Source organism: Tenrec ecaudatus, chromosome 13, assembly GCF_050624435.1.
Source record: "Tenrec ecaudatus isolate mTenEca1 chromosome 13, mTenEca1.hap1, whole genome shotgun sequence".
Taxonomy (NCBI): Eukaryota; Metazoa; Chordata; class Mammalia; order Afrosoricida; family Tenrecidae; genus Tenrec; species Tenrec ecaudatus.
The window spans coordinates 76913002-76926929 of NC_134542.1; the positions used below are offsets into that span (position 1 = coordinate 76913002).

Sequence of the window (13928 nt, forward strand, 5' to 3'; positions counted from 1 at the left end):
TCATTGAAATATTGCATTATCATGAAACAATTGATCAATTTAACATATTTACAAAGAAAAAGGAAACTGCAGTTAAGTATAGGTCTAATGCATATGCGTGAGCTTCAAATAATGTTCCCACACTTATCTGCTTGACTACCTCCTCGTTATGCAAATCTCTCTCAACTCAAATATCTATGCTGCAGCCAGGCCTTCTTTGGACTTCCTTTTTCTTTCTAAACTGATTTTCAGTTGAGCCCACACACCAACCACTTTCAATCACCTTACTCTTTTATTACCATTGTACTTCTCACTGTGTAAAATCACCTTATTATTTGTTTATTTTTAAAATATCTGTCTCCCCTACTAGGGAGAAATCCTTGCTTTTTATCCTTAGAGAAGATGCCTTCTCTTCTCTGTTGAATAATACCATCTACTACAAAACCACCTCGTCTTTCTTGGTCAACACTGTAATGTCAACATGTGACTTTTGGTTGGCACGCATACATGTGAATGCATGATTTACTGAGCACTTGTTATGTCCAAGAAGGCTGTTGGCTGGTCCAAAAGTTAAGCAATTGATGACTAGCCAAAAATGTGGGTGGTTGGCCCTTCCTGAGAAACACTTTGGAAGACAATTGACCTGGAAATTTTCTTCCAGAAGGTCATTGTTTTGAAAAGCTTATGAAGCAGTTAAGTGAGAATTAACAAAAAAGCAAGAAACAACAATAGCTATGTGCAAAGTATTGGTTAGAGCATAAAAGATGGACACTCTGTCCTGCAGGTCTTCTGTGTGAAGATAGTAAAATTAAGGTGCTGTGCGCTTTCTTTTTTTTTTTTAACAATTTATTAGGGGCTCATACATCTCTTATCACAGTTCATTCATATACATACATCAATTGTATAAAGGACATCTGTACATTCTTTGCCCTAATCATTTTTTCCTCCTCTTTTCTTTGTTGTTGTTTTATTATTTATTTATTTATTTAGCAATTTATTGGGGCTCATACAATTCTTTTCACAATTCATACATATACATACATCAATTGTATAAAGCACATCTGTACAGTCTTTGCCCTAATCATTTTTTTCTCTTTTCTTCTTTTACATTTTATTAGGGACTCCAACAACTCTTACCACAATCCATACATATACATACATCAATTGTATAAAGCACATCCATACATTCCCTGCCCCAATCATTCTCAAGGCATTTGCTCTCCACTTAAGCCCCTTGCATCAGGTCCTCTTTTTTTTCCCCCTCCGTCCCCATTCCCCGCTCCCTCATGTGCCCTTGGTAATTTATACATTGTTATTTTGTCATATCTTGCCCTCTCCAGAGTCGGATTTTCCAAAACAAAAGCAAAATCACTACCAAGAAGTCATCTTAACTACTGATTTCAAATATATAGTTATTATCAGTACTGCCATATTGTTTTCATCTGTTTCAACCTATTTTATATCACTGGAACCCACTTAGAATTGATTGTCAGCCATTTCTCATCGTGCACATTTATTTCCCCAGACAACAACATTAATTGGCCTTTTGAAGACAGCTAGACTCCTTCGTCTCGTTCGAGTGGCCAGGAAACTTGACCGATATTCGGAGTACGGAGCGGCTGTGCTGATGCTCTTAATGTGCATCTTTGCCCTGATTGCTCACTGGCTGGCTTGCATTTGGTATGCCATTGGGAACGTGGAACGGCCGTACCTGACGGACAAGATTGGCTGGTTGGATTCCTTAGGGCTACAAATCGGGAAACGCTACAATGACAGTGACTCCAGTTCCGGACCATCCATAAAAGACAAATATGTCACCGCACTTTATTTCACGTTCAGCAGTCTAACCAGCGTGGGATTCGGGAATGTGTCTCCTAATACCAATTCGGAGAAAATCTTTTCCATTTGCGTCATGTTGATTGGCTGTAAGTAGATTTCCCTTTTGCTAACGTTTATCAGAAAACAACATCACAATATTGGTATCTGTAGAAATATTTAGAATGAGCTGAAGAGAGAAAATGTGGTGATAATGGGATTAGATAAATGGAGATTATATTCTATTGAATCCATTTTAAATTCTCAGGAAATCGCAGACATAAAACTGGAATGAGGAGTGTAGGAATTCAGGAACTAAAACTTCCAACTCACTTTCACTGTTCTAAAAAAAACTGGGCATCATTTATTATCAATGGTTAGGTTTCTATCTTGAGCTGAGTTGAGCTCAGATTAGAATGAGAATATTAAATTTACATGTCCCCCCTCTCTCTCTATCTCTATCTCTATCTCTCTCTCTCACACGTGCGCGCGCACGCAAGGGTAAGTCAAAAAGTTGCTACAAAACATTGTTATTGAACAAAAATATCAAAATGTGAAGCTCTAGTTTTCGACAGATCCTCCCTCTTGGTCTGCACACTGTTGAAGGTGGTGCTTCTGTCGCTGTAATTCTTCCCTGAAGACACACGCGTGTCTCTCAATTTGCACTAAGCCAAAATGGCAGTTTGGGCATCCTGGAGAGGCACAAATAGTGTTCTTTTGAAATGTTACTTGAGTTGGAGGAACGCACAGATGTCTGGAGGGGCTAGATCAGGGCTGGGGAGGGCTTCCTGAGGAAATATTCATGGGGTAGCCTTTGTTAGAGTCAAAGAAAAAGCAGATTAGTCACTATGGAGGGAAAACATTCTCTGCATAATTTTCTTAACTTTTTCACAGCAATGAAGTTTTCTATGTTCTTAAAATTACTTTTTAATAAGGCCCTGTGTGCATCAAGAAAGTTTCTCAGGCCTTTGGAATACGAAAAACCTTGCTAAAACCTTCTCAGCTAACTCTGTCTGGAATTTAACTTGCCAAACAGGTATCCTTAGAAGCCACTGTTCTGATTGGACCATGTTCTCTGGATCTTATTGGCAAATGTAAGACTCATCCTAAATTATGGTTCATTCCACATAAGCACCTCCACTAGTTGCAATCTTGCTTTAAAGGCTGAACTGGCCATCCTTGTACAACATTTTTGCCTCCCATAGATTCGAAAGTTTTAATAAGGGCATGATGTTTGCATAAAATTTATAATTTCAAACCTTGTATGAGCCTAACTTCAGTATTTTTCTACCAGTTTCTGGGCTTCAGCTACTTTCTTCATGTGTCCAAGTGTATGGCCTTCTTCCCTCTCTGTCTTTGAGGTCTTTCCCGCCTTCCCTTAGGACAACATACTTGCAAACTTGTTGCAGAGTTTAAACGACATGGGAAGATGTCCACTTGAGTTTTGTTACAATATATCATTAGTCCTGACCCTAAAATAATTTTCCCCAAGGCACAAAAGTATCTTTTCAAGGTACCTTAATAAGTACCTGTATTGCTAAGAGAACTTGTGTGTAGCCATCAACTGACCACAGAGATATTTAAACATATTTGTGTGCAATAGATCCATGTATGTATGAACTGGAACCCTAGTAAAATATAGAGATATTTTACTTATAGTCTCATTGTTATGCTTACATACATATTTTATTTGCATACACACACAAGGGCTTCCAAAAGCTTGTCAAAAATTTGGTGCGTTCATATTCCACTTTTCCATCAACTTTTAAAGTCCCTTTGTGTGTTTATGTGTACAGAAAGTGTAGTAATACTATAGATACCATATAAAGTGTGTATATACTCACACATGGTTCTAATTAAAAATGTGCATGCGTGTAGAAAGAGAGAATATGTGTATATCCTTTTATTTAAAAATGAAATGAAAACCCCATAAAAAATAACGGTAATTCCAGTCAATAATTAGCAAATATATAATGAATTTTTAAAACTTTTCCTAAGATTAGTATTTAGCTGTACATAAATTTTAAGTAAATTTAGATATGAACTTAATTTAAAACATGTTAACAAATTGACTTGTGCAATATACTTAAATAAGCCATTTTTATAGAACTTGAATATATTTGGTGATTACTTACTTCATTTAAAATGCATTTTTCATATATGTTTCCATGTTTTATCTTCATTTATACTTTCATAACCATACAGCATTAAATTGAAATAACTTTAAGACATCCTACAAATTTCAACAGTCTTAGCACAGAAGTAACATTGCTTCCAAGAATAACTAGAAGTAAAGTCTTCTTGGGAAAAAAACTAGAAATAGCCATCCTAAAGAGATTAAGTCTCTCTAAAAAAACACAATTCTAACTACTTTATGGATTTAACTATTAGAAAATACTTTATTGTGACTCTCAACCCCTGTGGTTTAAAGCACAAATAAAATAAAATATGTGTCCTTGATGTTTCTAATATCACGATGAAAGAAAATATGTCATCGCAAATGCATAAACAGACAGAAGCACTTAAACTATAAAATGTATTGAAGAAAGTACAGGCATAATCTTTGCAGCCTGAAGTATGTGGAGCTTTATGATATGGGACGCAACAATCCTGAGCCATGAAATAAAAGTTGGCATGAAAAGTCTCATCAACCTTAATAAGTTTTGTTCTTTGAAACACTTCAAAAAAGGAAACAGCAAATGATAGGCTCAGTGCCATTGGGTCCATACTGATTCATGATGACCCTATAAGACAGGGTAGGACTGACCCTGTAGGTTTCCAAGGCTGTAACTCTTTAAGGGAGTAGAAAAGCTTATTCTTCTACAGGCTGGTGGTTTTGAACTGGCAACTATGAGGTTTGCAGCCTGATGCATAACAACTACACCACCAGAGATCCTAATGATAGGATAGAGTAGGAGAAAACATTCTCAACACCTATATCTGAAAAAGCAGTTCTAGACAGAGTATATCAAGAATTCTTGCACCTTCACATAAGGGAGAAAAGCAACTCAGTTTTAAAAGGAGCCAAGTGTTTGAAACAACACATCAGTAAAGAAAACATATGAAGTATGTGATAAGCAATACGTACACTAAACAATATCAATAGTTAAATGAAAAATCCAGCTAAGATCCTAAATGAGGTATCCTGCAGTGTAATGGCTGGTTAATTACACAAAGACGACAGAGCACTGATGACGCGTTCAAACTGTGGTATCAGCAAGGAACAGTGGCCTGTGGCCGACTGCCAAAAGAATAAAGAACCCAGCTTAGAAGAAATACAACCAGAACGACGCTTAGAAGTAGAGACTTGGACTCTCTCACTTTGTACATGTTGTCAGGACACACCAGTCACGAGTACTTGACATTGGGGTCAATTAGAGGGTCAGTGAAAACAAGGGAAACAGTCAAGGAAATGGAGTGACTCAACAGCTGTAACAATCCGTTCAAGTACCCCAACAATCATGAGGATCATACAAGGCTAGGCAAAATTTCCATCTGTTATATATGGGTTTGCAATGGAGTGGAGAGAATTCTACAGTATCTATCTACAGCACACACACAGTGGCTAAAATGAAAAAGACTGCGAATTCCAAATGTTAGAAAGAACATGGAACAACCTGTTTTCTCAAACGCTGCCGATGGAAATGTAAAGTGATACAAGCAGTTGGCAAACAGTCTGGTAACTTCTAATAAAGTTAAATACACAGTTACCATACAGCTCAGCAATTCCATGGCTAAATGCTTAAGCAGAAAAATGAAAATATATGGCCATACAAATGGTTTTTGGAGTTTAATTTTTAGTAGACAAAAATTAAAAGCAACAGAGTTCCATCAACAGAAGAAGAGGCAAGCTGTGATCAACCCATAGAGTGGAAAGATTTAAGTGAGGGGAGGGAGGGAATGACTGACATGCACACCAGAATGAATCTCCAAAACATTATGCTGAGGGAAGGAAGCCAGGCAGAAATGAATACATACATTGTGATTTCCTAAAGCCTCAAAAATGCAAATGAGTCTCTAATGACAGAAGAGAGATAAGTGGTTGCTTAGGGTTGGAGTAAATGGAGCAGATAAGAAAAGGACAAGAGGACATCTATTGGAGGGACTTTAGATAGTCTGCATCTTGTTTGTGTTTATCAGAACAAAGAGGGCTGTACACTGAAATCCATGTGTTCTATTATATGCAAATTACACCTCAATAAAAAAATTTAAGTTAAAATTCAACTTGAAGTTACAATATCAATAAGGTTTGTGTAATAGAATGGAAAAGCAAAGTATATGCTTTCATTCGGCTTAGCTAAACTAATAGCTCCTGACTAAACAAGTATATTAGTTTGATCAACTTATCACATTTCAAGTGTGATGTGCTGAAAACATTGTAAGCTATAGTAGTTTCATTTCTATAGCATAAAAAGCAAGCAAGCAACCAAACAAACAAAAACATTTTGATGAAGTAAGAAATCCCTGTTAAGAAAAGTGAAGTGAAATACAGATCTAAGCAGAGAAATACCTGTGGATAGTCTTTGATCTTTCTTCTAAATGATATTTAATGCTCTTTGGTGGATATTAACAGAATGATGTACACAGAATATAATCATTTTGTATAATCATTTTGTGATTTACCTCTCTTTTGAAACCTTTGGCTTCAATTGCTTCCTTAATTAAAAAAAATAGACGTGATATTGATGGCTTCATTATAGTTCTAAAAGACATCATTGTAGACATTTCCCAACCTAAATACTTCTAGTGGTTGCTTATATGTGAAACTTTGTACCTGTATAGTATAAATTTTGCCATCTTGTCATTGTGTAGGAAATACCTATTTAGAACACAGACTAAAATTGGGTTTCGTTTTAAGAACAATATGGAACTAAAATATAATATTTATTAAAAACTACTATTTTTCTGACCATTTTTCTTCATGTAATTATGTGGCTTAGGTAAAGAAGGAAAACTACAATAAAACAGAAAAATCACATTCACTATATGTCCTATGACTGATAGTTCAGTGAATTTCACCTGTACTAACTAAACCTCTTCCTAAGAACTTGGGAGATCTAACAATACCAATAGACATTTCCAACGTTGTGCTTCTCACTGCCATGGAGTAGACATGTACTCACAGGGACCACAGAGAACAGGCTAGAACTGCTGCCCCTGTGAGTTTCACAGACTGTAACTTTTTACCAACACGTAGGAGTCAGAGCGCCCCAGGGCTCCAAAGGCTACACACCAAAGAAAAGTAACATATTTTTCTCACAGAAATATTCTGGAATCACAGGAAATTAGCAAATACTGCTAATTCCCTCCCCGGTTAGCTATTCATTTACTGAAAGTAAACTCACCTCTTTTTCCTGTGCAAGATACAATCTAAGTCACTTGTCTCCTTTACTGATAATTTCTCTTATATCCCAGTTTAGCCTCACTATAGCTCTCCCTATATACATCCCCTTAAATCCAAGAAAACAGAGTCCCTTCTTTCCCTGGAACAAAGACCACGGTAACCGTGGGACAGCAAGAAGTTGGCAAATGAAGCAAATGCCTGGGCAGAGGGATTATCGTAAAGCACTGAGACCAAATCTCAGCAAAACCTGCTTTCAGAATGATTAAGTAGTTTATAGAGAGAGGAAATGGTTTCTACAACGTGTTTGAGACCCAAAAAAGAAGAAATGGTACTGCTTGGCTACAGTTAGATCAAACTCTTCTAGCAGTTTGTCCCCCTACATGCTTGGCTTATGACTGTCCCAGTAACTTAAACGTGTATTATCTTTGCTCCAAAGTTCTGACATAGATCCCAAGATTGATAGGCATGTCATATATAATGATGTGCCTTTCTGAAAAGAATGCAGCTTTCCTTCGCAGAATTATTAGAACCTGAAAACAAATATAAATAGCAAACGTGAAGATGTTTAAAGGTGCTATTTTAAATCACAAAGATGTAGCCCAGGAGACACGGACAAGGATGTTTTCACTTATGTATTGCATACATAAAAAAGAATAGCAAAGCATTTTTCATTTATAGATGAAAGAATTAAAATGTAATTAATTTTTCACTACAAAAATAAACTACCATCATATGCTAGATCAGAGAGGCAGTTTCTTATGCAGTAATATGGTAAAAAAAAATCAATTGACCAAAAATCATACCCAAACTTTGAAAGGGCCAGCTTATAATTTCTCAGTGAATCCAAATTATTTAAAATCAAGATTATGCTAGATTTTTAGAACTATAAAATCCAAAGGTGAGATTTGAGGCTGAATGGCACTGATACAATTAATTGAAACTTACATCTTCACTCAGATTTTGAAATTGTAAACAGTAAGAGCATTTATTTTCATTTAGAATCCATGGTGAATTTGGATAGAACTGGGCATTGTTTTCATGTTTATCATTAAACTTGATAAATTTAAAATAGTATTTGTTTATCTACCTCTCCACTCCCATGGGCTGAGTGGCAAATAATTACAACTGAATTGAGACCATCCAAATGTCTACACTTGTATTTCTAATAATATACAATGTGTCCTAGCACGGGGTTTGTACCTCTATAGCTTTCTTTTTCACCCATTCCAGCACTAATGTATGCAAGCATTTTCGGGAATGTGTCTGCAATCATCCAAAGACTATACTCCGGAACAGCCAGGTACCACATGCAGATGCTGCGCGTGAAGGAGTTCATTCGCTTCCACCAAATCCCGAACCCTCTGAGACAACGGCTCGAGGAGTATTTCCAGCACGCGTGGACTTACACCAATGGAATTGACATGAACATGGTATGTACCTCTCTTTTCCAAATCGGAAGCACCACAGCCATTGTATAGCCCTAGCCAGAATGGAAAAGCCAATCTCACCAGCTTTGAACCCCTTCCTTTTGTTTTCCTCTCTCTGATGTTTATTCCCCTGCGCCCCCACCCCCAAAGATAGTCTCTCATTCTCAATTCATGGCATTGCATGGTGCTATACCTAGTTATACTGTGTGGCAAAGGCATTACAACATGATGCAAACTGCTATAACTGTGTCATACAATTCCTGCTGCTGTTTAGAGAGAGCATTGCCTGGCCTGGGACTTGGCTTTTGTCACATAGCCTAGTTGCCAGGACCCCAAAGATCAGTTGGGCCTATTTGCATTAAGATTCAACCCATAAACAATAATGACTATGATTCCCCCAAATCAAGATAATTTGCATATTAATTAGATCCAAGATGAACGCTTTTAAGACCTAAGGCATTTCTGAGAGTTTGTGGGAGAGATTGGAGAGTTTAAGTAAACTATAAGCATTTTATGATCAGAAGTGTCATGCTTCTTTAAGAGTAATTTTCCTATATCATAAACAATTATCTTTGTGCCCTTTTGCTGTACCTGGTTTAATGCATTTTTCTTTCAAGGGGGAAATATGGATTCCTTCATGCCATTTAAACAAATTTTGACATCAATGATCTTTTGTCACAACCCTTCTCTCTGTTACTTTTCAAAAAGCAACAAAATTGATACCACCACTGTGGTCCAGAGTAATCGCCCTTTGAGGGGAAAGCTTCACATTCTTGTGGCCATTAGATGGGCTGTAAAGACAGGCTGCTAAAGCTAAATTAGTGAACAAATGCCAAGTCCACGACATCTCATAGAGCTAGACCAAAAACATCCTAAATATAGTTCTCTCCTACCTGGCTGCTCCTCAGCCCGACAAGCACCTTGTTTATGAGGAATCTTCAGCGCATTAAAATCACTCACGGTTAAAAACATGAACAGAATAATACGAGTTTTTGCATAATTGAGACTCTGCTATTTAGGTTGGTATTTTTGTTTGACCAGCAGTATTCTAGCGAAAACAAAACAAAACACGTGTGCACAATTAGCAATTGAAGTGTAGACGGCAAGGAAAACGTTGACTGTTTGTAAAGACATAGCATATGTGGATCAGGTTATCAGAGCTATGTGTTCTTTATCTGAAGCCAATAAGAACGTGCCGTTATAAAACGTTTCTATTAAAAAGCTAATGGACTAGTGCATTTAATGTAAAATGGTAGCTGAACTCCATGATTTATTTCGTGTCATCCCAATGTTCCATGTGAACAATGTATTTGATAATTGATCTCACAAAGTACTTTAATCTCACATGAATGAGCACCCACAAATTGACCACTTTTATATATGTTCATCACTATTACTGTTTTTAAAAAGATGTCAGCATTCAGAAATTACTCAGGGTTCTCTAATGCTGGGCTGGCTGAAGCAGTGTCAAACATTTGAGCTCAAACACGTATTGCTGTTCCAGACACAGCCTGATTATCTCAATGGCCCTAGTGAAACAACAAATACTTACTGCACCTCCATTCTCCATATAACTAGTTTGGGGACCATTTTTACTATAGAAAGTCTATTTTGTGACAATTATTTACCTTTAATTGTTTGACTCTATTACCTATGAATATGGTTTATATACCACTTGCCTATTTACAATGTACTTATGAAAGATTTATCTCTTTCCCGTCTGCTTCACACCTTAATACATGGAATCACAACACCCACCGGTAAGAACAGGAGGTATTTCTATCCAATTTCATTCTCGTGTAAATTGTGGAGAACACCCTTGTTATCCGTCAGGTGTAGAGCTTGTTCAGTGACTTCCAATGTTAGTTCTGATCTTTTTGTGCATGATACAGTGGAGGAAACACAAAGCAAGAAGCTCGGGGAGATGATGTGCGAGAGGCCAAGTGCAGATTAGAAACTCTTAACTTTGGCAATGGCTTGACCTCTAGTAATATTTGGATACAATTCCCCACTCCCATAAAAAATGGCTTCTCTACCCCTACTCCACTCTGGTAAAGGTTATGGGTATACGGTTTGCATTAGATGATTGTCATAAAGTAAATGTCACTCTTTCATCATCCTCTGTTTCCATGATCTAGGTTCTTTTCTTTCCTCTCATCTGCATGCCAGTATTACATGATCCTGGAGTGTGTGAGCTCTAAACCATGTGCTGTTGAGTCTTGCATGTGGTTTGGAGAGCTTGCCTTTGCATGAACTTCTTGTTTGTACACAGTGTCTACATTTATCATCTTGTGACTGAAAAGTGAGTAAAAAATCAAAGTGCAAGAAACTGCAAATTCTACAAATGGAAAACCATTGCTTATTAATCATGATATGTAAAACAAAGCTGACTAGCGGAAAACAACTGTATTGTTGGTTATTGAGAGGGAAAAAGAGATAAATACATGGTGGATATATTTTACTTCCAAAATCATTGTTAAGATCCCTGTCTTTCTAGCTTATAATTATCTCAACTGCAATCAAACAACCACTTAAAGTGATTTAAATTTATGTAGTGTGATACATACAAATATATCAAATTATTACATCACCATTCCATGTTATTTCATTTATGTATAACTTTAGTCATATTTTTCATGAAGCATTTTAGAAGTTCACTTTTATCAGTAGTCTGTGTCCCAATGAAAATTTTGGTTTCTAATCACATTACTGACTTAAAATGATTTTTCATTACCCCAAACATTTGATGACTTGATGGTTCATCCACCAAAGCAATAGAAAAGTTTAAAAGACGTACAAAGTGCAGCTATTATTCCTTATTTCTTGCATCTTTTGCTTTTTTGAAAAAGCTATTGCCAAAATGTTCCCAAGTTCTCAGAAAGGTAAGGGGCACTTTTCATTCTCCCAAATGGTTCAGAGCACAACAGGAGAAGGGCCAGGATAATGAAACTAGCCATGGGAAGTGTTATTTTGAGTCTTAGTTCAGGCAGGCTTAGGAACAGCAAAAATCGTTTCAAAGGCGATGCTTTTTCAGATTAGGATGGAAGGCGTCTTTAAACCTCAGTCAAGGCATTCTCCCAGTCAGTGAGTGTCCTCTGGCGACCTAGTCTGGATGCCTCTGACTTTCACTGTAGTTGCAAGGCCACCATGGGCTTCACCTCCTTGCCCCTGTGAGTGTGTGTTCAGAAGTCCTCATCGCTGCACACAAGAGCCTGCTCTGGGTGGGAAAGGGTCTTGACAACCATGCATTATAAGTGGTTTGGGCTGGACGGAAACAAACCACTTAGGACAGAAATTGTGCAATTTAATATTACACATTGGGGTAAAAGAAGAACCTTGAAGAATGTTTAATGAACAATTTTGTTTCTTAGCTAGAAGTTCAACCCCACCCCTAAATAGTATCTGTGTAATTGGGAAAAAGATTCAGAAAAGAGATTCTGAAGACCCAAGGACTGATTCTGGGCCTGCCACTAAACTCGGCAAACCCCTTCACCTCTCTACCATGTGATTAAACCCACCGCTTAAAAAGACATTTTAAGCAACAGAACTCACGTATTCACATACAAAAAATTACTACGGGAGACTTTGTGGCTCAAGACAGAAACTCTATATGGAGTAAGAAATTTGGTGAGCAGATTTTTTATACCAGAGAACTAACAGAGAGTATGGCAGGGGGAAAACTACAGATCTGGGCAGACACAGGGCATAATTAAGGTAGATAATCTTTTTTTTTGGGGGGATTGGATGAATACTTTCTGTTGTTTCATTTTTTGTGTTTTAAACCCTGGGTCATTATGGAGTTCATTCTGAAATGCAGACATACAAAAGAATTGGGATAAGAGCATAGGAAAATTAATACATTTTTCAGCAAGGTAGATAAGTTCTCATTAAAGACAGACTGAAAAGTCAAGAAAAGTGATGGTGATGTTGTGAAGGATAACAGAGAAAAGATGAAGGTATTTTTGTGTTATATGACCCGTTTTCTTTGGTCAAGTGGAGACTAGATTATTTCCTGAGAAAGAAGGGGGTGTGTGATTTCAGCCAACTGGAAGAGTATGCAAATTTGAGGGCCAGGCATTTGGGGAAATACCACCAAGGTCAACATAGTAGGCTGAACATATGATGATGGAATGCTAAAAAATGAAGCCTATCCAAGTGAGAAAATAAATATGAATGTTTTTGATACCTTTGGGATTTTTCTGAAGAAATATATACTATCTAGGAGTTAGGTTAGAATAATAGTTCTACACAATGAACTGTAAAAAGTGATTTTATCTGCCTGTAGCTTAGTTGGTGGGAATTACCCAGCTCTGAAGAAATCAGGCAGGTAGTGAAGTTTTACACCAGCAAGAATTGTTAACACCTGACCTTCCTGCCCGTACTTAATCTACTGCAGCAACACCCGCATTACAAGTTCTTGAGAAAGGACTTCTTATTTTACACAAAAGTCATTTAGTTCACCCTCTCAAAAATACTACAGAAAATAGTGAAGGTCATCAGGGACCCTGTCACCTGGAGCATTGTCAAGACAAGCTCAGTGATCATTCACATATCGCCATGCTGACTTCGTTCTCTACAACTATCAAAAAGGACTTTTTTACAATGTCACCATGATGCTTCTGGGCAAAGTCAGTGTGTCAGGGAAGGAATCTGTCCTTCAGAGGTTTCTAAGTCAAGAGCAATCACGACAACCTGGCCTTGGGCTTTCTATATGATGAACGCATTTGCAGAAACACTATGCTGAGGGATGGTCACACTTGTGTGCTCTGGTTACTCCCTCTATTAATAATGTGCCTCTGAACAGTAGTAGTGAGGTGGAAATGTTTTAGCACTCTGAAACCTTGGTAGTGATTGAGCGGGACTCCCAAGCACAATGTCTTATGCTGAAGGACTTGATGCATTCCAAAAGACTTTTTTGAAGTGGTAGGAGTACAGTCATAATTCGAACCCAGTTCAATTTAAGATCATTTAGTAGTTGTCTAATATTCAATATTAGAACAGTTCAGAAAATAATCAAAGTCCAGTTTAAAATATACTTTGGAAATATTTTAATCCCTTTTCAATCAAATTCTAGAATAACTCAGCCTTGATCATTTTTAGTGGATTCAAACCATCCATAATTCCTCCCAATATAAAAGCCTAATGTTGTCTTTAGTGGTAAAATTATATTCAGACTTTCCCATAGGACTATAACGTTATATTGAAAAAGGCTATACAAAACCTCCATTCAACATCAGAATTGTGTATCCTATTTTTTACTTGGGAAGATAAGCAAGAGTGGTTTATTGAATGTAATTTATGCTATATCCTTGAGGCAGCAATAACAATAGCAATATAGATTTATTTTAGTTATTTTGCTTGGT

The 13928-nt window shown here is 37.1% G+C and overlaps 1 protein-coding gene across 1 annotated transcript in view; it reads left to right on the forward strand.

The window, feature by feature from the left end:
- The window catches only part of KCNH7 (potassium voltage-gated channel subfamily H member 7), a 503315-nt gene that overhangs the window by 433822 nt on the left and 55565 nt on the right, over window positions 1-13928 (forward strand). Inside the window, exons 8-9 of the mRNA XM_075529404.1 lie at window positions 1505-1904; window positions 8369-8568. Coding sequence (XP_075385519.1) covers window positions 1505-1904; window positions 8369-8568 — 600 coding nt within the window. The remainder of the gene's footprint in view (window positions 1-1504; window positions 1905-8368; window positions 8569-13928) is intronic.